This window comes from Tiliqua scincoides, chromosome 2 (assembly GCF_035046505.1).
Source record: "Tiliqua scincoides isolate rTilSci1 chromosome 2, rTilSci1.hap2, whole genome shotgun sequence".
Taxonomy (NCBI): domain Eukaryota; kingdom Metazoa; phylum Chordata; class Lepidosauria; order Squamata; family Scincidae; genus Tiliqua; species Tiliqua scincoides.
The window spans coordinates 109,357,401-109,385,290 of record NC_089822.1 but is presented as its reverse complement, the minus strand read 5'-3'; the positions used below and the strand labels follow the sequence as shown (position 1 = coordinate 109,385,290).

The following is a 27,890-nucleotide window of genomic DNA, read 5'->3' as shown; positions in this document are numbered from 1 at the left end:
GCCCATGATGTCCATAATCTGTTGTTTCCAAAAGTTCAGTATCTCTGGACACTTCCCAAGCATATGAAAAATAGCTGCTGCCGCAGAATTGCATTTCTACCATCTATCACTTGGGAGATTATCAATGTGCTTTTGGAGTTAGGTGCTCCCTAAACAATGTTAATTGTCTTTGAAGTGAGATATTAATTAGACTTTTAGCATTGTTATTACATAGCTAGTCCCAATCTTTCTCAGTTAATTCCTACTTTAAATCTCTGTTTTATTGATTTATACACTCCCAAAGATTTATTGTTCGGGGGGGGGGGGGGAGAGCAGTAATTGATACTGGCTACTTATAAATCCCCCTGAACTGAGGATCTAGTTCAACATTCTGCTCTCTTGCATCTCATAAGGGACCATGTCTTTGTATTAAATTTTTCACTATATCTTGAAGCTGAACATGCTGGAATATTTGAGGACAGACTCCTCTCATTTTCTCCCTAATCTGTTCTGATGAAGCAACACAGTCATATGTCCATAGTTTATTCAAACTAACTAAACTAGTTTGTTTGCCCAGCTGGAAACATTTTTTGAAATCAAATTGAAACCTGAATTGTTAGCTTCACCTTTGAATTTGACCTATATTTCGAAACAGTATTTTAGCAGTATCACTGGTAGATTTTCCAAATTCACATTTTGTCTGTGGTATCATAACATTCTAGATAAGCTTTTTTAAGCCATTCTGACTTTTAAAGTCATTCAGCCAATTTACTAGACTTATAATAACATTCTGTATTGGGTAGCCCTCCTCCTTCCCTGATTTTTGTCTCAAAGCAATGCACCTTTTAGAAAGAAGTGCCCAGGCCATTGGCAGCTTATAACACCAGCTTCTATAGAGACTAACACTGTCTTGAAAATTTTATTACTGTTTTGTACTTTTTAAAATGTTATAAGTCACATTGGGAGCCTCTTCAGAGGTAGGAAGGGAAGATATAAATATATGGATAGTTAGATACATAAATATTCCCTAGGTATCTTAATGATGGTAGACATCCTTCCATTGGGAATAAAATCCATTTGATCTTGATATCTTTTATTGATTATTTTGTCCCATTTATGTGCCACTATTACCACTCAAACATTATGGTCTTGTGTATGATTTGGGTTTTATCTGGTCTTTCCGAGGTTTAGGTATTGTATCAGGGCTGCTTTAGTTTCAAGTCATATGTTGGTCATTGTATGTCTTCATACACAGAGTATTGATCACTGTACACAATAATGTTGTTTACTGGCTTTCAGGACCTGGGGATTTTTTGTTCTTTAATTAGAAATGGTTTCTCTAAGTTTCCTTACCCAAACTAGGCTTTCTAAACTGTTAGCACTCTCCTTAGAAAATTTTGGCAATCCTGATTTATCTAAGAAAACTTTGATATGTTCAACCAGTAGTTTATCTGGTTGTTAGAGCTTCTTGGATGATATAACAAATTGCTCACCATTGCTTTCAGTGTTGTCCCCATTTCCTCACTATATTTAATTGTCAGAACCAGATTCCTTCTCTGATAAGAACTGCCTTGGTTTATTGCTATTTTTGAAGAATGCCCACCTAGCAAAATTATATGAGTTTTTCCAGTCCCAGGGGAACCAGTGTGGAGGAAGGGAGGCTGCAACTGGATAGCCGAGGAAGCAGTGGCAGGAGTTGTTGCCCCCTCTCCTCCTTCCCTAGCAGCTCGGGAGGAAAAAAAACAGGCTACTGCAGGTCTGCTCCTCTTCCTGCTCGCTCTCAGTGAATAGGGATAGGACTGAGAGCCGTTCAGTGAGCAGCCAATCAGAGGGTAATGGCAGGCAGATGTGAGGTGTGTGAACAGTGAACTGGCAGTGAACCCCTGCCAGTTCACTGCCCCTCCCAATTGCTGCTTGATTTGAGCAGTTCAGGCAGCTTCATGAACATGCCAGCTCTTGAGTTCAACTAAAATATTGAAGATCTTATCTTTAGTTGTGGCCTCAGGACTGACAGTTGGATCATCATAAATTAATCTTGCACTTCTTCATGTTCATTTTCAGCTTTTCAAATTGTATCAATATAGCATGTAGAATAGCATTTCTAAATATAAATGTAACTAGCCAAGTCAAGGTTTTTTAAATAGTTATTTTAGCTCCTAGTGGCTACTTCTCCTCCAGTCTTGTTGACTTAATCTGTCAATGCTTCAATCTGTAGCTTCCTCAATCTGCAGTGTATATTTCTTCTTTCAGTCCTCTAAACCTTCAATTGCATTTTCTTTTTTCATACCGTAGTTGTTTCATTTCTGTTCTCAACTTTTTGATCTGTAATGGGCATCAAGGGCTTTCTTAACTTAACTCATGTTTGTAACTTGTTCCCCTTGTCTTTTGTCACTTTAGAAAAATTTGCATATGCAAAGCTTTCAAGTAATACATAGGTCTTCTGCAAGAAAGACCTTTTGATAAAATGAGGCTTGTCTGTCTGAGGAAACAGTTTTGTTATCAGAAATATTCAGTCAGCTAAAGCCTGGCAGCAATAAGAAAAGGATTAGATTGCAAAATTCTGTACAAGGTCTTATTTACCTTCCTCATGCAACTTTCATGTGTTTGCTGAAGGTATCATGACAGGTCACCTATGTCTGGTGCAGTCATAACACTTGCCTGATACCCTAACCATTGTTAGAAGATTGGGAGTGTTCCATGTGCTGCCCTGCTTCTCCTTTCAGAGCTAATATGGTTTGTGTGTACCAATCTTAATACTATCCATAGCAATGATGCTGTGCTATCTGCACAGCAGATTTGAGCAGTTCAGGCAGCTGAACTGTGCTATCTGCTGTGCTATTTTGCACATTGGGGCAAAAAATCAAACCTTCATATATAGGCTGATGGGTTCTGAGCTGTCTGTGACAGATCAGGAGAGAGATCTTGGGGTGGTGGTGGACAAGTCGATGAAAGTGTCAACCCAATGTGCGGCAGCAGTAAAGAAGGCCAATTAACAACAACTACTACTATAACTACAACTACAACTACAACATTTTTACCCCGCCTTTCTCCCCGAAGGGACTCAAGGCGGCTTACAACAGGTTAAAACAGATTTAAAACATAATTTGAAGAGCAGATAAAAGCATATAACACATATAAAAACAGTAGTCAGATAAAAAGTAATCAGGTAAAAAGAGCATAAAGCAGCAAATCATAAAAGAATCAGACCTGTACCAAGTATTTAAAAAATATAAAAAGGTGTTGAAAAGATGTTAAAAAGGCTGAGAACTCAGAAGGCTTGCTTAAACAGAAGGGTCTTCAGGCCTCACCGAAAAGTCTCAAGAGAGGGATCCATTCTTAAGTCAAGGGAAAGGGAATTCCATAGCGTTGGTGCCACTACTGAGAAGGCCCTATTTCTTGTCGCCGCCCCATGTACCTCCCTAGGCGGCGGCACTTGTAAAAAGGCCTTCTCTGATGACCTAAGTGGACAAGCTGGATTGTACGGGAGTAGGCGATCTCTAAGATACCCTGGCCCAGAGCAGTATAGGGCTTTAATGGTCAAAACCAGCACTTTGCATTGGGCCCTGAAACGAATGGGCAGCCAATGCAGCCGCTGGAGAAGCAGGCTGACAGAGTCAAACCGCCTACCTCCAGTAACTACATGAGCCGCCGCATTCTGCACTAGTTGCAGTTTCTGAACTGTCTTCAAGGGCAGCCCCACATAGAACGTGTTACAATAATCTAACCTCGATGTCACTGTGGCATGGATCACCGTGGCCAGGTCTGCACGATCCAAGTATGGCCACAGCTGGCACACCAGCTGAAGCTGAGCAAAGGCCCCCCTAGCCACAGCCGCCACCTGGGAATCCAGGAGCAGCTGCGAGTTCAGGTGGACTCCCAAGCTGCGGACCTGCTCCTTCAGAGGGAGTGCAACCCCATTCAGCGCAAGCCGATAGCCCAGCATCTGCATCGAGGATTTCTGAACCAGGAGAGCCTCTGTCTTATCTGGATTTAATTTCAGCTTGTTAGCCCCCATCCAGATCCTCCCTGCCTCCAGACAGCGCTCCAGGCCCTCAGCCGCCACCCTGGAGTCTGGAGGAAAGAAGAGATAGAGCTGGGTGTCATCGGCATATTGATGGCACCCCACTCCAAACCCCCGGATGACCTCTCCCAGCTGTTTCATGTATAGAAACATGTCATAATCGAACCCTGTGGCACCCCGCACCTCAAGGGCCAGGGTGTCGAACAGGCATCCCCCAGCACCACCATTTGGGACTGATCCTCCAAGTAGGAGCGGAATCACTGCAAAACAGTGCCTCCAACTCCCAACTTGGCCAGCTGGCCCAGAAGGATACCATGGTTGATGGTATTGAAAGCCGCTGAGAGGTCCAGCAGGACCAACAGGGACGCACTCCCCCTGTCCAGTCCCCGGCGTAGGTCATCCACCAAGGCGACCAAGGCAGTTTCTGTCTCAAAGCCCGGCCTGAAACCAGATTGAAAAGGATCTAGATACTCCGCTTCATCCAAGACCCTCTGGAGTTGAGACGCAACCATCCGCTCTATTACCTTGCCCAGAAACAGGATGTTGGAGACTGGCCGGTAGTTGTCTAACACAGTGGAATCTAGGGAGGGCTTCTTCAGGAGGAGGCGAACCACTGCCCGTTTCAAAGCACATGGCAACGTCCCCTCCATCAAGGAAGAGTTGACCACCCTCCCTGTCCACTCAGCCAGTCCACCCCGGGCAGCTCTTATCAGCCAAGCTGGGCAAGGGTCAAGCAGGCAGGCAGATGGCCTCACACTCCAAAGGAGTCTATCCACATCCTCAGGCTGTACAAGCTGAAAAGAATCCCACAACACTGGACAAGCAGTTGCCAGCGGGACATCATCAGACATTGTCAATGTGGCATCCAAGTTACGAATCCAGGTTACGAATACGATCAATTTTATTCCCAAGCAGTTCTATGCTTGGGAATATTAGAAAAGGTATTGAGAACAAAACAGCTAATATTATAATGCCGTTGTACAAATCGATGGTAAGGCCACACCTGGAGTATTCCATCCAGTTCTGGTCGCCACATCTCAAAAAGGACATAGTGGAAATGGAAAAGGTGCAAAAGAGAGCAACTAAGATGATTACTGGGCTGGGGCACCTTCCTTATGAGGAAAGGCTATGGTGTTTGGACCTCTTCAGCCTAGAAAAGAGGTGCCTGAGGAGGGACATGATTGAGACATACAAAATTATGCAGGGGATGGACAGGGTGGATAGAGAGATGCTCTTTACACTCTTGCATAACACCAGAACCAGGGGACCTCCACTAAAATTGAATGTTGGGAGAATTCGGACAGACAAAAGAAAATATTTCTTTACTCAGCATGTGGTTGGTCTGTGGAACTCCTTGCCGCAGGATGTGGTGAAGGCGTCTGGCCTGGACGCCTTTAAAAGGGGATTGGACAAGTTTCTGGAGGAAAAATCCATTACAGATTATAAGCCATGATGTGTATGTGCAACCTCCTGATTTTAGAAATGGGCTATGTCAGATGCAAGGGAGGGCACCAGGATGCAGGTCTCTTGTTATCTGGTGTGCTCCCTGGGGCATTTGGTGGGCTGCTGTGAGATACAGGAAGCTGGACTAGATGGGCCTATGGCCTGATCCAGTGGGGCTATTCTTATGTTCTTATGCAGTGATAGTTCGGACTAGGTTTGCAGACTAAAAACTAACCATGGTTATTGTTACATCAGTGCACTTGTAACACTAACCATAGTTCTGAATGGGAGGAAGGGCCATTCCCTCCAATCTTCCTCTGGTAACCAGGTGCTATTGAGCAATGGTGGGAGAGGGGTATTGTTTTATCTCCTACTTGCGGGCTTCCTAGAGGCATCTGCTTGGCCAGTGTGGGGGAAAAGGGTGCTTAACTATACAAGTTGAGGGTTTTGTTCCCAGAACTCACCTGGATGGCAAAAATTGCATTAAAGCAAATCCACTTAAAAAACAATGTCGCTTTGATAGGCAATTTAAAAACAGCTTTGCTGACCTTTGTGATGTAAGACAGAGGCATTAGGCAGACAATCCATCAATCAGTCTCTCTCCAGGCTCTTAGAAAGGCTTCACTCCAAGCCAGTGACCCCTCCCTTCACCCAGAGCAAAGTGATTATCTTTCTTTCACATGCTCAGGGGGAAGGGAGGAGTTGCTTGTCTTGGACTGAAGCTGCTCTAAGTGCCTGGAGAGAGAATGATTGATGGATTGCCAGCCGACTGCCCTCTCTCACAAGGCTATTGTTAAACAACTTTTTTCCTTTAATTTAAAGGGCCTTTATCGCATTGAGATAAAACCAGGGGTGAAACATCTGTGGATAATTAGGTATACCTGTATAGGCTTTGGCATGTTCCAGTATGACTTTTCCTGTGTCTCTCAATGTGGTTAGGAGGTTGAACAGCATTCCATCCACACTGGGCCTTTCCAGATGATACTATGGTGAAGCTTCCTTCTAAGGTAGGCCACAGCTGGCCTGTTTTTGTACTTTTCACCCCACCATATCTGGTTGTGCTGATCTGTGGTGAGTGGTAGGTGGTGGGTGGATCATCGCAAACATGAGCTTCTGGGTTGATTTGCAGGTTTCACTTTGAACTGAGCATTGAATGAAGCAAGAGTTCTAGCTTCAGGTTATTGCAGTACCCAGGCACCAAAAGCGAAGAAGGTTAAGGAAACCAACTGAGCAAGCTCCTGTGGTGTTGTGTACGAGAATGTTGAATCTAGGCAAAGAGAACTTGAATTCAAATCCTGATTTAGGAACATAAGAAGAGCCCTGCTGGATTGTGTTCTCTGTACTTATTAACACTAAAACTGACTACCTGAGTAATGGTTCAAGGGCCCAGCTTCCTATATCTTACAGTGGCCCATCAGATGCATCTGAGAGCACCCGAGATAATACCTGTTTCTTGTTGCTACTCCCTTGCATCTGGCATTCAAACAATCATTAAAAAAAACCTGAGTGGGTCACTCTGGACCTGCCACTATCTCTTAGCCCAGGGGTCTCCAAACGTTTTGGGCAGAGGGCCACATCAAATGTCTGGCATGGTTTTGAGGGCTGGAAAAAAAATTTAAATATAAAATTTATATAAATAAATTAGAGATGGAACTTAGATGAGTGAATAAATGAATGAATGAGCTCATTCGTTCAACCTCTCTGGCGCCTTAGGACACCGTCCAGATGCAACCAGAGCATAGTTCCAGTCATGTTTGGCAATGTGGGCTAGGGGCTTTCAGGGGACAAGAGGCTGGCCATGGGCCGCATCTGACCCCCGGGCCGGGGTTTGGAGACCCCTGTCTTAGCCTAACATACCTTGTGTGAGGGTTATGAGAATGAAAAAGGGATGACTCCATGTACATCACCCAGAGCTTCATAGAGAAAGGTTGTGATTGCTAAGTAACATGAGGATTCTGAGGATTAAACACAGCAATGTATTTGCTTTGGATTCTTGCAGTCTTGGCATATGCTGAGCTCAGGTTTTCATGGTTTCTCTCTATTCAATTGATAACACAGGCCTACAAAATTGAGGGTCAGAAAAGTTTTTCCCAAACTTTATGGTGGTTTGATATGAATTTGGGGTGCCAATTCAAAAAATGGCATCCGTTTTGCCCTATCACGTCTAGTTTTGGAGATAGAGTATAGCCTCATTAGTGAATGGTTCAAGCAGCTTCCTCATGAGGAAGCCGTGGGCTTCCAAAACTAGTGATAGGGCAAAACGGATGCCATTTTTGGAATCAGCTCCCCAAATATAACCAGGAATTGGTGTAACGTTTAAGGAAACAAAATGTGTGTTGGCCTGTGTAATCACTCTCTGGCCTTTATACATCGTCAGACCAGGAATGGTACTTATACTCATGTAGCATCTTTCTTGGCTGTTCATCATGCATAGAACATTTGAGAAAAAAGGGAGATGCCATTTTTGTCTTCAGTCATGCACTTGACTTATGTGTTTTGAAGAAGTCATAACTCCTATGACATTTTGAGAAGGCTAAGGAAAGTAGGCATTACTGTTTATTTTATGTATACTTTCCTTATTTGTAGGTTTCTTTGCACCGTCAGAAGCCCTCTGAAATTGGTTGTTGTCTTTCCATGCTGCAACAGTACCATCTAATGGCAGTTGTGTGGACTGCAGCTACCAACCCTGTATAGATTTGTAAGCAAGATTAAGTCCAAGTTAAGTTGTGGATCTGCAAGCCTGATGTGTGTGTTGGCACATATACCCCCAGAGCGGGAAGTTCAGAGTAGTTCACCTACTGAACTAGACCAGTAGCAACACTTAAGTAGCGTGTGTCGAGTTGTTCAGTTTTTCACAGACATTGACGTAGTAATGCCCTTACAACAATCCTGTAAGGTAGGCTAGTATTTTAAATTTCTATATCTTGTTGAGATAGAAATATAATGACAAACCTGTGACCATTTGGAAGCTCATGGCTCAGTGAACAAATGAGTCGAGGCTCCACTGGATCAGGGAGTATAGCGGATGGCCTAAGAAAACGGTACATCATTATGGGAGGAAAGATTGATTCCAGCTTTTATTTTTAAAGGACACAAAATTCCTGCTCCCTGGAAGCCTTTGCCGTTCCAGACAAAAAGCCTAACAGCAACATTTTGACAGAAATACACTTCTCTTCATTAACAGTCTGACTGACTGTTTTTGCTGATGTTTGGTAATCAAACCAGGGCTCTGTTAATTCAGCAAACTTCACCCACTTAAATTGCACCACCAATCTTCTCACCCTGGCTTGACCAGAGGTGCTTGTCTTTTGCAACTCTGCTGGGTTGGAATTGGGTACCTTACTCAAAAATTGGATCCTTGAAAATCACTTCTAAAGTCTCTCTAAAACAGTTGCCTTCCAGGATGATGGGCGGAACTATTAGAAAATGTGGGGCGCAAATCATTAAAAAATAATATATGCAGGCAGCATTTTCAAAACACTCACATGTCACTCCTTTGACATGCTGAACTTGGTTGGCTTGCTAGCCTTCCCATTATCTCTTGTTTAAATAAGGGAATTCCCCCTGGAATGACTAAAACATGTCTGATGATTTAATTTGTACAGCCTTGGGGTTGGTGACCTCACAAATGCTCTGTGGCCTCCAGCTCCCTGGCTAGGGATGGTTTCTTTTCAGATTCCAATCTCCCTCCTCTCAGGTAAGGAAGCCAGGCTGTGTTTTTTCTTAACCATCGCCTCACACCTTCTTCCATTCTGAGTAACACCTCTTCACCGTCATCGTCTCCTCTTTTTCTCTCTTGCCACTGCTCATTTTCCAGGCTGCAGAGCGAGCACCTAACCGCATCTCCTCCTATCTTGAGGGCTCCACTTTTGCTCCAACCACCCCGATGAGACCAGCAACCAGAAAGGTAGAGAAGGGCTGGGAAAATACCCCAATAGCATGCTCCCAAAGGTAGACTTAAGCAGTGTCCAGTCTTGTGTCTTTTGTGCAGCCACACTTGTGGTTATTGTGTCTACATCAGCCAGAAAGCTCTAAAGAGCTTAAAATGTTATGTTTGGGCCAGGAGCTCTGGCAAAGAACCAAGTAATACTGGGGGCTGAAATTCTGAAACTGTGTTTGCAACTGATGTATAAGTGCAAATGGCTCTCCTACAAGGCATAGCTCTGGCTGAGCCCTTGATCCTAATGGTTGACCTCTGCCATGGAGAATCGTATTGGGGGACCAAGGTGGTTGTGATAAAAGCCAGACCTTTTACTGTCATTCTTCTCTTTCCACTTTTTCATTCCTATCCCGTGAGTGTTGCTGTCAGGTGACACTTTTTGCCCCTTTATTGCTGAGCTTATGCTCTGATTCTTCTATTCAGTATATACAACTCACCTGAACCTTCCTCCCAAACCAGTACTCTAAAGCACTGTTAGAGAAGTGTGCAGTGTTTGCTCAGGAGTGGCCTTGTAGGCTTGGCTGTTGTTTACTTCTTGCTTTGGGCATGTGGAGGTAGGAGGTGTTCCTAGGTGGAACTTAGGAGCAGGGGCAGTTTGAATTCTTGCGACTATTTTAGCAGGTATGCTGAGACCAAAGTGCTCTTGTGTCTGATTCATTGATAACTTATTTTGCACTATGGGGATGAGGGAATCCCACAGCTTAATAAGCTGCCCAGTTCTGAATGCACTCATTGATCTGTCCATCTTGATTCCATTCCATCTTCCATCTTGATTCCATTCCAGAACAGTGCTATTGCGTCTGTGCAAAAGCACAAGATCAGACGGATTGTGCCTGCCCAAAAGTGCTGATGTAGCTGTCTGCGAATCGGACATCTGTAATTCAGGGTCCCAGTGCACCTGGAATCTAATAATAATATATAATAATATACAGTATTTATATACCGCCTTTCTTGGTCTTTATTCAAGACTTTATTCAAGGCGGTTTACATAGGCAGGCTTATTAAATCCACGCAGGGATTTTTACAAATTGAAAGAAGGTTCTCTCTTTCAAGAACCACCACATTCAAGATGTTACACTCCGATCTGGTTTCACATTCTGGCCTCCATCCTCCCACGCTCCGAGCAGATGGAACAGCTCAGCTGCAGCTTGCCAGCTGCTTCAAGGTCGCACGGTGCCGGTGGCCTCGAACTGGCGACCTTGTGGATGTTAATCTTCAGGCAAATGGAGGCTCTACCCTCTAGACCAGACCTCCTGCCCAGTGCTATAAGGGAATTGCTAATCTAGTGCTATAAGGACTTGGAAAGGGACAAAGAGAATGCAGATAACCCAATTTGGGTGTGACGTGTCTACTTCATCATCATCTCCCTAGCCCACCGAAAACCTCTGGAGTGAATTGCATGACCAAATGTTGGCTGCACATTTTGCACCAAAGCATCTGGCTGCTTGGCCATTGATACAATGAAACAGTGAGCTCAGTGGGATGAGTTTGGATAGGTACTACTCTGCAGGAGCATGCATCTTTCATCTTTGAATGTTAATTGGGAATGCATTACTACAAAAATCTCCTCGCAGATTTTTTTTTTGGGTGCTACCCATTTGGCCTATATTCAGAAGTCTGCCCCATTGTTTGGTTATCCATGGTCTAACAGCAGATCTGGGCACTTTTAGCCAGATTCTGCAAACTAATTCATTGTTGAAGGATATGAACTGTAAGTGAAGGTACATTCTCACTTCCTCTCTCCCTCTAGTCTAAAAGCTTTTACCCTAGTTGTATCTACAGAAATGATATTTCCTTCCTTGCCTTGAATTTTCAGATAGCATGTGTGCAGCTCTGTGTAGTTTTGTAACTAACACTTTCCATCTCTCTCCCTCGGCCTGTAGCTGCTTCATGAGGAACTGGCCCTGCAGTGGGTGGTCAGCACCAGTGCAGTGCGAGAGGCCACCATGCATCAAGCCTGGTTCTTCTTTCAGCTGATGGTATGTTCCTTATTTCTGCCTTCCCCCCCCCCCAAGTAGGATCTTCCTTGATTTGATTGCTTTTTTCCTGTAGTATTCCCTTTAGACCAGTGTGTCTCAATGTTTGTCTTCCGCCCTACCACTTTGCATGGTCCACCCATTGGAAGTACCACCAGAAGTAAACGGTGATGCCGTTGCCAGTGACTTCTGGATTGGGAGAAGCAATCGTGACAAACACCAGTAAAAGGCTCAGGATGGATAGGAGAGCTTTTTCAAGTGCGCCAAAAAGTGCATGCTGGAGCTCTGCCTGCCGAGCCAAGCCTCCTACTGCTGTTTATTGCATTGCATTGCTGGTCCTGCTGCCAGGTGGCAGGGATCTGGGGGTCCTGTGTGTACCACCTGACATCACCTTGTACCACTGGTGGTACAAGTGCCATTGGTTGAGAAATGCTGCTTTAGACAGCTTCTATCCCGTATGGCCCCCAGTTTTCTGCAGTGTCCTCATGGGTATAAGGTTTGAGAGAACTGAGTTGTCCCATGGGGTATGCAGAGCATTCCCCCCTCCCAATCATTTTAGATTGGCCTTTAGACAGAAATGTCCCCTGAAGTCCTGAAGAGCGGTTTTGCACTTGTGCAGAGTACTATGTGATCCTTACCCAGGTGTGTTTCACTATTTTGTCATGGGAAGCAGAGAAAAAGTCTCCAAAGGGCAGGTGGAAAAATTTGTCTGGCAGCATCCCATGTGATGGACATGAGGGCAGATTTCTCAGATATAAAGTGAAATTCTTATCCTATTGTGCAAGCTGTGAATCAGTATTCAGAGAATAGTGCTTTGGGAACTTAAAATGGAAAAAAGAGTGTAGACAACCCCATTTTGGCCTAACGTTGCCCTTAATGTCTTGGCATAGTAAGCTTGTGTGGAAAAATTGTATCTTAATAGACAGTTGAAGCGAGAACTATCTTAAACCTAATGCAGACTTCTAAGAAAGGGTTTTTCCAGTCCTGGACAACCAAACCTGCTGGTTCAGGTCTAGTTGAGAAGCCTTCGATTGGGTGTATCTGGCTGCTCACGCTGGTCCAGAATGGCTTGTTGGCACTTGCTCCTCTTTCTTTCAGGTGAAGAGTATGGCTCACCATCTGTTCCTGAGTGACAAGCTAGAGACACCTCGAAGGCAGCGCTTCCCTGACCGTTTCATTGATGATATCACAGCCCTCGTGTGCACCATCAGTGCTGAAATTGCCGGTCGTTGCCAGAAGGTTGGTGCCAAGGATTCTAGTCTTTTTCTGTCTGTCCAGTCAGACGTTTGTCTATACCTTCACTCCTCTTGCACTCAGTGTAACTTCATTCATGTTTTAAATCTGTATGGTCTAATGACTATGATACTTCCAGTTCCAAACCACCCACTCAGTTGTGAACCAAGGACTTCTGTTGATGTTAGAGCACAGAAGTGGTCCATTGAGTGATGCTCATGTCTCCACAGGGGACTGTGTCTTCAGCAGCAATACAGGGCAGATTTTGCCATATTTTCTTGTCCATCCTGCTTAGTGGTACATGTAAATACATGCACCAAGCTTTACATTTGCATATGTAAGATTTACTTGCTGGGTCCTCTTGGCAAAAATATATAATGAAGATGAATCTTCCCCCCCCCCCCAACTGGGTGCCTTGGGACATGTTGCTGCAGCCTGTTTACAATTCCCCATCTGTAAAATGATTGTGGAGTATTATTATGTACACCTCTGGGGGTGTCGTGAGGCCTCTTGACATATCAGCTAAGACACGGAGGAACGCTCCTTAGGACTTCTGTATTTGCCCTCGCAAGTGTTTTTACAAATACAAAAGGAAAAAAGGAGGGAAGGATCATCCTTCTACGCTTGGTTGTCTTCTTCACCCTTGGCCTTACAGTGTTCTCTTGGCGGGGAAGCTTACATGGAGGTGTGCTTCCTATAGTGTAGCCCAAGGTAGGACCTACCAGGGTGCCCCAGGCCCCAAACCATATGATGTGATAGCAAGGTCTCTCAGGGATAGGGTCCAGGTCCAACCCCACTCCCAGGGGTGCAATGGTTTTTGATGGGGGGCTTCCACTCCTTTACCTGCTCCAGTTACTGGCCCAACTTTTTCTTCATTCCTCTTCCTCCTCTTCTTTCCTGTTCCCTTCCTTCTCTGTTGTTCCCTCCTCTGGCCAGCTCAGGGTTGCTCTTAAGGGCTGAGCCTAGCCCCATATTCTCTTGGACAGCTACTGCCTGATCACCTCCCCACCTGGCCAAGAGCAGGCGGTGACCAGTGTTGTCACCAGCTGTCACCCTCTAGCTCAGGGGTGTCAAACATAAGACCTGAGGGCCAGATGCAGCCTTGGAAGCTTTTTATCCAGCCCTCAGGTTCTCAGCTGCTGAGCAGTGCTGAGGTGTTACTGCTATAAGGACAGCCCACATGAAAATTGGGCTCTCTCATATCTCAAAATATGATCAAAAATATCTCAAGATATCTTTGAGAAGATATTTTCTCTTCTGTCATTTGCAGCTAATAAGTTCCTAAGTGAGGAAAAGTGCTTATTTTTAGTTATGACCTGTTTAATGACATCATTTTCTGCCTAATGACATCACTTCTGACCCTTAGCAGGCACCATGAATGCTGTTTGGCCCTTGGTATGAAATGGGTTTGACACCCCTGCTCTAGCTCCTCACATGGACGAAGATTCCCTGTCTGTCCTCCTCCAGGCAACCAGATCACATGCCCAGTTTCCCAATTGTGGAGTGAAACTACACGGCTGATTGGCGTCATCATGTGGGGCTCCACCCAGCTGATCAGCAGTGTCAGTTGTCCCTCTTCGCTCAGCCAGATACAGCAGTAGCTCACAAGTACCTTGAAAGGTGGCATTTTAGTACCTGTTAATAGGTGGATACATGCCCCAGATCATTTCCACCCTCTTCACAAGTGTACAGCCATGCTGGTAAAGCTCATTTAAGCAAATTTATGCAAAAATAACCAACAAAGCCTATTTTTAAAAAGCAAGCTTTGAAAAAGAAATGTGCGTGATTATGTAACGCCACAAAAGGCAGAGTGTCTCATTCATCTTGTCTTCTGTTGATGTTTGCTGTTGGAGAATCTACTGACCACACCTGAATTGGCATTTTTCTCATACAACCTGTGCTGACATAGATAAGAATTGTGCAAGAGTTCTGCTCCATTTCCCTCCTGCCTGCTGTGCTCACTGTTTGCCAGTTGTTTGTGGAGATGGGATTCCTCTTCCCACTTCCTCACTCTTCAACCCTGCACTTTGGGACTGCCAGAGACCTACAGAGCCCACTTTGATTGTCACCTCACAAAACCCCTGCACTTCCCCCACAGGATATGGAGCTGGTGGAACATCTCAACAGCAGCTTGGCATTTTTCCTCAATGACCTGCTGTCCCTCATGGATCGTGGCTTTGTCTTCAGCCTTCTACGCTCCTATTACAAGCAGGTAACCATGGGAGCCCAGCTTGCCCTTTCCCAAGTATGTCAGGGGAGATGCCACACTGTCTGGCAGTGTAGCTTGCTTTCTGTAGATGACTGTGGGAAACCTTGTGAACTTGCAAAACTCATAGTTAAAGCTTGAAATCATTTGCACAGCTTCTGTTGGTGGATTACAAAATATGTAATCATTGGTCATCATTGGTCCTTCATCTTGTACAGTGGTGCTTAACTTTTTGGGGTCATAGACCCCTTCAAGAATATGATGAAAGCTATGAACCTCCTCTCTAGAAAAATCCATGTAAACACATAAATCTTTTGCACCTGGTTCACAGGACCCCCCCCCCCCGAAACCCATCTGTGGACCTCCTAGGGGCCCATGGACCCCAAGTTAAGAACCTCTGATCTAGTATTTTGTGGGAGTGAGTGCAGGGTAAGTGTTCGTGTACTTTGTGAAGGTCCAAAACCCTTCCACCAGTTCTTGTCTTGTTGACTTTAACCATGGTTTTTAAACTGTTTTTCCTGTGCATCTGCAAGCAGCAGCAGTTTCAGTAACATTGAAAGTGTTGCTAGTGCTCCCCGTGGTCACCATTTTTTTTTTTTTGGTCTTCTTTAGAACATGCTCACAAAAGACCCTACGACATATAGACCATTCTTTTCTGATGACAAACTTCGCCAGACAAAGAGAGAGACTCATATATACCCCATATAGAGGTGGAAGAAAGCCTCATTGGGGTGTTTCTAAGCACTACTCTTCAATCGTAATTGGGATTCTGTTGGAACCTCATAGTACTTGATGCAAGGAAGCATGAGAGTGGTTCTCTGGGACCACCGTCTGAGCCTGGAGCATTTTGCCAAGCCAATTGTGGCCTCTCTTCCTCTTTCAGATCAATAACCGGCTCCAGACCACTCAGAACCCCAACACCCTCATTGCACTAAGGATGGACTTCATCCGTATCATCTGTAGCCATGAGCACTATGTTACACTGAACCTTCCCTGCAGTGGTCTCTCACCACCTGCCTCCCCATCTCCCTCTGTCTCTTCAGCAACTTCCCAGGTAAGTGGCCAGTAGAAGGAATTGGGACATGAGTAGGGGGAGCAGCCTTGTTGAATCAGGCCAAAGGTCCATCAGGGCCACCATTCTGTCTCCAACAAGAGTCAGCCAGATGTCTCAAGAAACCCCCAAGCAGGGTGTGAGAAAGTACCAACCTTCCACTTGTCCCCAGCATCTCCCATTCTGAACACTGAGGACCCATTTAACTGTTGTGGTTCATAGGCATTTATAGGCCTTTCTTCTGTGAATCTCTCCAATCCTTTTTAAAGGTATGTGAGCTACTGGCAAAGAACATAAACCACGGGGGGGGGGGGGTAGACAGGAGGCTTGCAAATATAGGTTTACAGGAGGAATTTGAAAGAGGGAAGAGGGAAAGGTAGGGATCTGTGTTGACCCTCATTGAGGAAGAGTGTTTTCTTTCCATGGTTGAAAGCCAGCATTTCCTAACATCGTGTATCCAGAGGGTCCAGCTCTGTTTGTTCTGTCTGCCCCTATGAATGAATGGCAACATGAATGCTGGCAACATGAATGCTGCCAGGGCTGCTGCATATAGTAGTGCAAGTTGTGCAATGCACAAGGATGCCACATTTAAGGGGGCACCATTCACATAGGAAGGAATGCCACTTCCACCGGGAAGGAAGGGGTGCCTTTTTCTAATGTGCAGAAATCACCATATGGGCTAGCAGTAGCCCTAAATGCTGCTGGGTAGAGGTGTTTGAAAATGGTGTTATTTACCTTTACTTAGAAGTAAGCCCATTGTGTTCAGTAAGACTTAGGCTGTAATCCTGTCTTACCCACTGGAAACAAACACCTCTACTGCTGACATATAATCTTTTCTGGGATATATTTAGGGAAGTGGCATAGCTAAGGGAATACAGGGGGCAACAACCTGAGCTTGACACTAGTGGCCAAAATTGTGAAAATCTTGGTGTGTACGAATAATACCATCATATACAATTCAAAGCAGAATTTAACACAGAATGCAATGAAACAAACCACATCTATACTATCAAATGTAATAGCCAAATAACCAGAAAATAAGAACACAACTGCATCATGTAACAAAAACTGGATTTTCTTAACTCAAAACTGACCAATGAGACTGACTGCCAAGAGCCAATTAGATGTTACTATGATACATCAGGGAACCAATAAGGTATTAATATGAGTCAGCTCTCCATATATCAAAATGCAGTTACCCCTGCTAACTGGGTAAAGAGGCACTTTTTCAAGTGGCACGCCATTTATATTTAGCAGGGAGAGAATAACTGTCCCTCTTCACCCCAGCACAGTGTCTCTAATCAATATGGGGCACACTTTTTATTTACAGTATTTAAATTTCATTTCAACATGGGGGGGCTACAAAATCTTCTTTGACCCCGGGTAGCAGATGTCTTAGCTACACCACTGATTTGGGGAGACATTCATCTCTCTCCACCCCCCCCCCCCACAACTTCAGGTTCACTAAAGCAAAGCTTAATGGGTTCAGTAGTCCGTTCAGAAGGGTACCATTTAAAACAGTGGTTCCCAGACTGTGAGTCCAGGCCCCACCAGTGGGACATGAACCAATTTTAGGTGGTTTGTGAGACTGACAGGTAAGATTAGATGATGTGCATTGAGGGTTAAACAAGCTGCTACTGGGAGGGGGAACACTGCTGTTCAATAACCATTATAGCCACACATCTTGGCATCTATAAATCAGGCCATAGGCAAAAATTTGAGAACCACTGAGGGTGAGGCAGTTTGGTTAACAGGAATCATAGGGGCTCTTCATATTTGTTGTGATGAAAATTCACTAATTGTTTTGAGAAAATGCTTGTGACACGCTGGCAATGGAGGGACAAAATTTTGCTTGGTTTCTTGTGAGCTTTCTCCTTTTCCAGGGTTCAGCCTTCTCCAGCCACACGCAGGACCAGCGAGTGGCCAGTATGTTTGAACTCTCTGTGGCCTTTCGGCAACAGCACTTTCTAGCAGGGCTGGTGCTGATGGAGCTAGCACTCATCCTGGAACCAGATGCAGAGGGGTAGGTAGGATACCCAAGGTAATCCCCTCTGAAGTTGACCTTGCCTTAATCCTGGAGTATGTGAAGGCACAATGAGAACAAGGCCATTTCTGAGCTTCTGCCAGTATTTGTACAACCTCTGGGATTAGAGGGGAGGACTGGCTGAGTCTTCCCTCACTCTTAGTTTTCTCAGTGTCCAGAGAAAGTAATAGAGGTCAAGACAGTGTGCTCTAGTGGCTTCCAATACTCTGGTTCAAGCTAAAAGCTTATCTGCAACCAGCTCCCTCTCTGACACCCCTACCTTTACTTTATTTCAGGGCCTTTTTTCTGCAGAAGAAGGCCATCAGCACACTACACAACCTGCTGTGTGGCCATGACTCAGACATCCGCCACACAGATCGGACTGTGCGGGCGCATGTGGCTCAGCTGTACTTGCCTCTGATTGGCATCATCATGGATGCCTTGCCCCAGTTTTATGATTTCACAGGTGAGGCCAGGAGGTCTTTTTATAGGGATTAGGTGTGGAGGAGAATGGACTGGAGGTATCAATGCATGTAGATTCCCAGCCAGTTGAAATCATGGTATCTCCCCCAAGGCTTCAGTACGCATGTCAAACATGCTGCCTTCTGGTCTTACCCACATACTTGGAGGGAAGCCTGTTAATTAGAGAGCTTCAGTGATTATGGCATCTGTTCAGTTGCGTTGAGATGGTTGACTAGCCATTAAGAAGAATCCAGGTGTCCTTAATTTCTGTTTCTAAGGGTTGATTTACTCAACAGTTAAGATATAAGAAATGGATTTATTAAATGTTTTGCTATTTTTCACTGACCAAGTGTTTTAAACCAGCTACATTCATTCAGCATGTTAAGCATTATTATTTCAAGCTTAAAATCAGCACACTAGATTTCTTGATTATACTTAGGTCTAGAGCATCAGTATCCTGTGAATACTTGTGAAAGCTGCCCCCTCTGTCAAGTGCAAAACTGCACTCTGATCATTTTGCATCCTTTTTTTATTGTTTTCTGGATTTCATACAAGTATGAACCTCTGTGCCAATTTGTCTGGTTAAATTCTCGTCACCCGAAGTCTTTCAAAAACAGCATTGCACTTTGTGTCCAACCCTGTCTTGCAGTTTGAAAAAGACCTTCAAGTCTCGATTAGGGTTGGTAGCCCCAGCCTGGCCCTGTTCAGTAGTTTTGCTTAAAAAAACAAAGCCAACAATGTGACTTCACCACTATCTAAATAATGTTTTTGCCCCCCCCCCCATTAGCTTTTATTCCTGAATATTTCTATGGAGAGACTATCTTTTTGTGTTCAGAAAGCCATTCATCCAAAGTGTTAGTGCTTGGAAGCTTGGGGTCAACTGTTGTGTGTTCACTAATCAATCCTTGGCAATTCTCCTTTGCAGAGAATCATAGCCAGCGAGGGCGGCTAGCCTCTTTGATGGGTGAGGAAGGAGAAGGGGATGGCAGCACCATTAGCCAGTCAGTCGCTATGGCCATTGCTGGCTCTCCACTGCCTCATGCTCACCGGCTCAACCTCTTCCAGATGCCATCAGTGGTGAGTTGGGAACAAGTGCTGTGAAAACCCCAATAGAATGAGCCCGAGACACCTTGGAATAACTGGATGCCCACCAATCTCAATAAGCAGTAGAAGCTGTGTGTTGTGTGTTCAGATTTGTAGCACCCAAATCTGTAGCCTGTAACCCAAATTTGTAGCCTGTAGCACAGGTGGGCCCCAGTGAACAAATCAGTCCCTAGACCAGGGCAGCCCAATGATAGCTCAGTGCTAGTGAGGCTGCCTGGCTGAACAGGAGCAGGTGTGCCTCTGAGTCTCTCCAGGAGCTACAGTCAAGGAGGCGAACTGTCTCTGTCCCTGTATCAGGCCACCATTGCCCAGGGCCTACTTCCCTAGGGGCCATGGAACTCTCATCCCCATGACACCCTCAGCACTTGGGGTCACCAGCCTCACCCCTTTCAGTGACCCTTAAGCCTGGCCCTTAACCCCACTGCCCACTTAAGGTTAAGTGACCCTTAACCCCAGTCAGCATGTGTCATCCCAGCCCACCAGACATGAATGAAACATGCATGAATGCCCTATTCTTGCACCCATTCCACAGCAAAAATACATAAAGATGCTTCAGGCTGAATCTTTGGAAAGCATTCAGTAAAGGAACAGAACTCCAATGCAGAGTTGTTAGCCGTTGAGAACACCTCTTCTATGTACACAGTATGGTCTAGTACAGAACACAAAGGCAGTGGTGTACTTTGCAGGGGGTCCAGGGGACCACATGGTCCCAGGAGGCAGATGTGTAGCGGCAGCATTTGCCACCCCCTCCTGTGCCCGCTGTCTCCCCCCCCCCACCCGAGGCATTCTGAGGACCAGGGAGGCAGTGCGTATCCTCCCTGGCCCTCAGAAAGCCTTTTAAGGCCTTCTGGAGGCCAAAAACAGGAAGTGATGATTTTTGGCCTCCAGAAGGCCTTTTGAGGGTCAGGAAGGCTGTGTGTGGCCCCTCCGGCCCTCAGAACACCTGGGGGGGGGAAGCAGCAGGAATGGGGGGGAGGCACCTTCAAATGGGGGGCAGAACCCCTGCAGGTATGCCCCTGGGCGCCACAGCGGTGTGGATTGCCACTGCACAAAGCTGTCAGTGATTAGATTATGATTAGAAAGTAGCAGGTTTGTCCTTCCCTATGGTGGCAGTTGTTGTTATAGTGGGGGTTGATGGTGCTAACGGACTGTGATGCGTTGTCATTTTGGCTCACTCAGTGGGGGCAGGGTATAAAGGCATGCTGGTATCTTGTGAATTAGTTGGGTAGCCCGGAGACTTGAGCTTGGCGTTTATTTGTTTGCAGCCTCCTCGCCAGTACAGCACACTCTCTGCTGAGGCCAGCCGGAACCTGCTGGTGTGTCTCCTCTGGGTACTGAAGAATGCAGACGGAGCCCTGCTGCACCGTTGGCTTGCTGACCTCTCCGCCTTGCACGTGAACCGCCTCCTTGACCTGCTGTACCTCTGTGTCTCTTGCTTCGAATATAAGGTTAGAGAACATTGGGAACGGAGTGCTAAAAGATTATACAATGAAAATTAACTTAAACTATATACATTATGAGAAGCATAAACAGTAATTCAGCCATATGGTGAGTTATAAGGACTGATCTGAAAACATATATTGTGAAAGGAGGTAGAGAGATAAGAAACAGTTCATTGAAAATATATTCAAAAGATTTATGCTCTGCTTTTCCTAAGAAAATGAAAGCAGCTTACAATATTAAATACTTTTTAAAAATACATATATCTTGATGGTGCGTGCACAAATCAAGCAGATAACATTTTCTGGAATATCTTGCTATGTTGGTTCTGCATTTTTCATTGAAAGCTGCAGCTCTCCAAATGTAATGTGCCCTTCTCAGACAGAACAGAGCAGGCAGAGGTGAGTATAAAAGCAGTTAGACAATCAGGACTGGCTTTTCTTTCCGAGGCTTAGAGAGTGGCAGGTGTGCAATAATGTGGATCTCTAAGAATGCTCCTGATGTGGGAGGGTTGACTAGAAAGTGTGTGTAGGAAGGCACAGCTAATGGACATAAATGACCTGCTTCCATGCAGTTTATGTGAGAGCATTGCCATTGGGCTATTGCAATACCTGTTAGTGCAGCTGACTTCACTAAAGGACTGTCAGTACCTGTGAGATAAATGTGGAGGGGAGGTGGCCATACATTTTGAATTCCAAAATACCTGGTTGCCAATAGTGAGTAATGACAATGCTTAAACCTATTTCAGAATATTTGGTGTGGAATACAAGAGTGACTGATTTGGCCCCAGCCTACAACATTCCCTGATGGGGATCTTGAATAGAAAGGCCTTTGAATTCCAGTACTCAGTCCTTGTTGAAATGAGTACTTGACCAATTCTTTCATTCCCTCCTTAACCATGAACTGTGAGCAGCCCAACTCTACCTGAAGTCAGACTTGCCCCTTCAGTCCACCTTCCCCCTCTTCCTTAATGACATTTTGAGTCTTCCTGCCATCCCACAGGGCAAGAAGGCCTTTGAGCGCATCAACAGCTTGACATTCAAGAAGTCTCTGGACATGAAGGCCCGACTGGAGGAAGCCATCCTAGGCACCATTGGGGCCCGCCAGGAGATGGTTCGCCGCAGCCGAGGTGAGAACTGCAGAGGAGTGGGGCAGCTACTGTGAGCTTCCTTGTACTGTCCCCCAGAATAGGAACGCTTCAGGTCTTGGAGCAAGCAGACATAGCCTGCCATCATCTGTGCATCCCTGCATTGTTTAAGATTGGCAAGAGAGACCTCATAGGGGTACTATCAGGGTGATGCTTTCTGACCAAGAGGTGTGAACTCTATATCTTTCTTTACCCTGGAGACTTGCTCCCAGTACCTTTCAGCAGCTCATGAGAAAAGAATTTAGATGTCTTAACGAACCACAAGTTGGACATGAGCCAGGAATGTAATGTAGCTGCCAAAAAAGTGTGCACAGTGCTGGGCTGCAATACAACAGAGGCTTAAGTCCAGATATGAGAATTCCAACTCTATTCTGCACTAGCCAGACCTTGCTTGGCATTCTGCATTCAGTTTTGGACACCATGTTTAAGTGGAACATTGATAAGCTGGAGCAGGAGGGCAGCTGAAATGGTTATAGGTCTGGAATCCAAGTCTTATGAGAAGCGGTTAAAAGAGCTTGATATGTCTAGCCTGGAGAAGAGAAGTCTAGGCAGAAATGTGATAGCTGTCTTGGAGTACCTGAAGGACTGTCTGGCAGCAGAGGGAGAGACTTAGGGCCTTCTAAGCAACCAACTTAGCAATCCTAACCAACTTTCTTAGCAACTTAGCAACTTAGCAACTTAACTTAGCAATCCTAACCAACTTTCCAGCACCTGTGTAGCTAGAGTGTGGCCCTGAGGTAAGGTAACAAATGTTCCCTTACTTTGAGGAGGCCTCCATAACTGCTCCTCCACCATAGGATGCAGTGCACACCCCGTCAGCATGGCTGCATCAGTGCTAGAAAGTTGGATAGAATTTGGCCTTTAGTCTCTGTGGGCAAATTCCCACAAATTTAGTCTCTGTGCCCTCTGCTCTTGAGGGCAGGATTACAACCAGTGGGTTGAAACTACAGGAAGTAGGCTTAGGCTAAAATGAGGAAGGATTTCTGTAAAAGCAGTCTGGCACTGGAAGAGTCTGCCTCATGCAGCTGTGGGCTCTATTTCATTGGAGTCTTTCAAGCAGAGGCTGGGCATCCACCTGTCAGAGATGCTGTAGCAGTAGAGGGTTGCACTAATTTTATTTGAGAAACTTATATCCTGCCTTTCCCATGCTGAAGCAAATGCAAAAGGCAGCTTACAAAGCTCCATAATTAAAGTACAAAGTATCATAACCTGCACATGCCTAATCTTGTCTGATCTCGGAAGCTAAGCAGGGTCAGGCCTGGTTAGTACTTGGATGGGAGACCGCCTGGGAATACTGGGTGCTGTAGGCTTATACCATAGTCTTTCGAGACTGAAGGTTGCCAACCAACCATTTATCATAACAGGTAAGAAGAAAAAAAATATCAAACAAAGCATTAAAAACATTAATTTTAACATTAAACAGTGAAACGTAAAAACAAAACAAGACCTAACACATACCGTTGAGCCATTGGAGGAACAAAGAAGTCCAGGGAGGCAGTCAAGTAGATGACCACCAAGATACCTTCTAACTTGAATGTTCTATGATCTGTAAAGGAAAACTTAACCTTCTTGTGGGGATTGAGAATCATTTAGGTGATCCCAGCTTATACTCCGTTCCAGTTATTTCTGCTCACTACAGGTGGGCTATGAGTGAGCCCCTAAGCTTTGCGAAACTTTTTCAACTGGCGGCTCCCTTGATCTACTGTGCCTAGTGGTTCCTCATTAGGGCTACAATGGTAACCAGCTTCTGTGGCTGATTTCTGCAGCTCCCCAGGGAGCCGCAGCTCACAGTTTGGGAAGTGCATACAGAAATGTTGAGTGTCTCCTAGCTGCTTGTGTTCCCTGTATTCAGTGGTGAACTTGCTTTCTGGGACCTGCTCCAAGCCAGAGATACCTTTGCAATCCCCTTTTATCTTCCTCCTCAGAGCGCTGCCCATTTGGGAACCAAGAGAATGTTCGCTGGAGAAAGAATATTGCCCACTGGAGGCAGAATTCGGACAAGGTGGACAAGTGCGTTTTGGGGCAGCTGTGGGGTATTGGGGAGGGGGAATAATGCCTTTCACACATGCACTGTTTCTGAGATTTTATACAAGACCGTCTTCTTTTTTTTAAATATGTGGGGTGCCTCTCTACACCCCATGAGAGGTCTACACCTCAACATTCATGTCAGCTATAATCCTGTACCAGTAGTATTAAATGGTCAGATGTCATTGCAGGTAGGAGCTGTTGCCCTTAAACAGAAATTTGCACTCCAGCGCAGTGCATATCACTCCAGTGCATTGCTGATGTGCACTCCATTGCAGTAGTGAATCCTTCAAAGGATTGAAACAGTTCAAACAGTGGGAAGTGGCAAAGGGAATGTTCATTGTATGCCCAGGAGAGGCAAGCAATACCATGTATGTACATAGACCCACTCTCTCTAGCAGTGGAGCTTCATGGGTGGGACATGTCTTCTTTTAGAAGACAATATAATTTGCGGGCTAGTGTCTGTGCAACAAAGACAAATCTAGAATGGAAACATCTGTATCCCCTACAACTAAGGAGTAAGGTGGCTTCCTTTGGTAGAGAATATTATTTCCACAACCTAGCCTTTGATTCATTCCTTAAAGGCTTACCACGGTGTGTTAAAGCAAGATTTGCTTCACACACACACACACACCCCCAAAGTTTTTCAACCATGTTAATGCACAAGAGGCAGGGGCCACCATTCAAACAGGCATGCCCCGTATCCGTGGTTTCCATATCTGTGGAGGGGTCCATGGAATGAATCCCCTGCAGATACAAGGGCATGCCTGTATTCATCTCATGTTAATTTATCCTAAAAGGAATAAACTCACTATGACTGGAACTGCATGCGCATATATAAACTAGGATGGCAGAGGGAAGTTGCTTGAGAATGAAGCAAGGTGCTGCAGCTCAGGTCAAGGAGCGAATCAAATTTTTTGTTCCTTGCTCAGGTCTAAAGAAGAGATGGAACATGATGCTTTGGTGGATGGGAATATGGCCACAGAGGCCAACTTAGTGGTTCTGGACACCCTGGAAATCATTGTGCAGGTAAGATCTTGGTGAGGAAATGACACAGGCCTCATTTCCTCTGCAAAGCAGTTCTAGGCATAAAGGTCAAGAGGAGAGAGTGGAGTTATTTGAGGGAGCAAGAGATATTTGGGTGACTGAGGGTGGTGGGAGCAAATGTTGCATCAGGGATATATCAGAATAGGAGAGTAGAGGAGGGGATGCAGTGCTGGGATGGGTTTAGTCTTCCTTATCTAGGACAAATCATTCGGCTTGCAAATCTTGACTTGGGCAGAACTTTTGGTTTTCTTAAGACCCTGAACATGCCCGATCTTGTCTGATCTCGGAAGCTAAGCAGGGTTAGGCCTGGTTAGTACTTGGATGGGAGACCGCCTGGGAATACTGGGTGCTGTAGGCTTATACCATAGTCTTTCGAGACTGAAGGTTGCCAACCATTTTTCAAGACCTATTCAGACCTTCATCCATGTGACAAAAGGGCCATGTGGTAGCAATGTCAGGCAAGAGTATCTCTTTGCTGACTGACCACCAAAACCCTGCCCCAGTCCCCCACCTATACAGCAGTCTTCTGCACCAACAAATGCTGTACCCAAGGAATGATCATCCTCTTGCCTGGGAATGTTGCCGCTGTGGATGAAGTTCTGAAAAAGGCTTTAGTGTTCATTGTAAGTACAGTATGTCTTTGTGGCTGGACTCCACACTGTCACTCACATGTGCAACTGAGTCAATCACCTGGGTTTTCTGGATCATGCCAGAGCTGCACCTCCACCTTGACCCACATGTTGGTGTGGAAAGTATCTGTATGATCCAGGTGGCTGATATTGTCAGACCATGGTATCCTGACACTCGACCCGTGGATCCTGTCAATCGAAAAGCAGTTTTTCCATGGCCAGCCTATCACATTAGAGACTGGGGTTCAGCACAGTTCTGGTGCCTCTTCTGGAGGGGTTCATGGTTGGGGTTCAGCTTATTATTTCGTCCATCCTTCCAACCACACCACACTTTCTCCTTGCAGACAGTGATCTTATCTGAAGCAAAGGAGAGTGTTCTGGGTGGGGTGCTGAAAGTGCTTCTTCACAGCATGGGCTGTACACCTAGTGCTGCCTTCCTGCAACACTGCTTTGCCACCCAGCGGGCATTGGTCAGCAAGGTGAGTCATAAGATGGAGATGTGTTTGTTCAAGCTCTGGAAAACCTGGCAGAAGCAGATGTTGGCACTGAATTTCTTACTTTTGTAAAGCACCTGGTCCCATTCCTAAGGGAATTGCAGTGGCAGGCAATCATCCTGTCTGGGTCGGGCTTCCAGTTTGGAGGTTGGGTCCTTTAGGGGCTCTCTGGGTGAGGTGGACCGTATCTCTGCCCATCATGGTGTACCTGGCCCTTGGGTCTTAAGCTACTCTCTACCAGCCATTCACATTCTCTAGCTTTTCACTTTAAGACTTGCTGCTGCAGCCTTTCTATAGCTGCTTTCTTTTTCTGAGATGGTCTTGTACTGCCCAGAGCAAGATTTATTCAATTATGGAGCTGCAGACATGGAACAGCCTCCTAAAGAGTCCTGCCAGGCCCCATTTTTGCACTGTTCCAGTGTCGGGTGAAAACTTGACTTATAAAGGCTTTTATTGTTAAATCACAGAATTCTAATTTAATTTTCTGTTTTTTAAAGTATTTTTAATGCTTCTGCTCTGCACTACTTTGTCTGCAGTCAGTGGAAATGCCTGTATCCGTGTTAAATAAAAACAACTTCCGTCTTGTGCTTGCAGTTTCCTGAAATGCTTTTCGAGGAGGATACAGAACTGTGTGCAGACTTGTGCCTGCGCCTTCTGCGCCACTGCAGTAGTAGGGTGGGCACCATTCGCACCCATGCGAGTGCCTCGCTCTACCTTCTCATGCGACAGAACTTTGAGATTGGTAACGTAAGTACCAGTGGGAGGAAGAAGGCACTTGAGCTATCCTGTTTCTCTTCTGCCATGAGGCTATTGCTTTGTTGAGTAGCTGGGTGCTGACCTGGGCTCCAGGCAACTGAACTGGCCAGCTGATCCTGGAATGCAGATTGGTGCAGGCACTTCCTCTTACTCCTTCCCCAATGGTCATTTGACACCTCCTAGGGCCGGTGGCTCCTCTACACTGAGGGACCTCTGAGTGCCAGGTCCACCTTCATCATCACAGGGGAAGCTGCTGTCCAACTGTAAGATTTGCCCATCTGACTGACCAAGCCCTGAGCAGTAACAAGCGGAGGAAGAAGAAAGAAAGGAACTTCATTGGGGTGGAGGGCTGGTTGAGAAGGGGATAGCAGCTAGGGGACTGGGGAGAAAGAAATGTTGAAGCTGAAGTGGTGGTGTGTGTGCTCCACATATATACACTCGGGTCAAGAACAGGAAATTACTTGAGAACCCAGAGCAACCTGGCACTGACCTTGGGAGGAGGAGCAGAAATGGGGGGAGCAGCAGCAATGGAAAGAAGTATACTCTTCTAGACGCTTCTTTTCTCTGTGATCAGGGAATTTCTACGTAATTTCTACGTAATTTATTCCAAGCATAATTTCTGGCCATTCCCTGGCCCAGAGTTGGATAAGGCTTCACTTGCTAAGACTTCCGTTGCTGACTCTCACTTCATCTTCCTTGCACAGAACTTTGCCCGGGTGAAGATGCAGGTCACAATGTCGCTCTCCTCACTTGTGGGAACATCCCAGAACTTCAATGAGGAGCACCTGCGGCGCTCGCTGAAGACCATCTTGACCTATGCTGAGGAGGACCTGGAGTTACGGGACACCACTTTTGCTGAGCAGGTACCATTGCCAGTGGAAGACAAGATAAAACCTTGTCTTTGGCAGTGCCAG

At 45.6% G+C, this 27,890-nt stretch overlaps 1 protein-coding gene across 1 annotated transcript in view; it reads left to right on the top strand.

The window, feature by feature from the left end:
- DOCK6 (dedicator of cytokinesis 6) overlaps positions 1-27,890 on the top strand; it is a 104,674-nt gene that overhangs the window by 54,576 nt on the left and 22,208 nt on the right. The window contains exons 24-38 of the mRNA XM_066616621.1: positions 9,261-9,350; positions 11,267-11,362; positions 12,458-12,598; positions 14,691-14,804; positions 15,682-15,852; positions 17,733-17,872; positions 18,169-18,338; positions 19,260-19,411; positions 20,704-20,886; positions 21,881-22,007; positions 23,951-24,035; positions 24,983-25,079; positions 26,071-26,205; positions 26,815-26,967; positions 27,681-27,839. Of these exons, the coding sequence (XP_066472718.1) occupies positions 9,261-9,350; positions 11,267-11,362; positions 12,458-12,598; positions 14,691-14,804; positions 15,682-15,852; positions 17,733-17,872; positions 18,169-18,338; positions 19,260-19,411; positions 20,704-20,886; positions 21,881-22,007; positions 23,951-24,035; positions 24,983-25,079; positions 26,071-26,205; positions 26,815-26,967; positions 27,681-27,839 (2,013 nt within the window). The remainder of the gene's footprint in view (positions 1-9,260; positions 9,351-11,266; positions 11,363-12,457; positions 12,599-14,690; positions 14,805-15,681; positions 15,853-17,732; positions 17,873-18,168; positions 18,339-19,259; positions 19,412-20,703; positions 20,887-21,880; positions 22,008-23,950; positions 24,036-24,982; positions 25,080-26,070; positions 26,206-26,814; positions 26,968-27,680; positions 27,840-27,890) is intronic.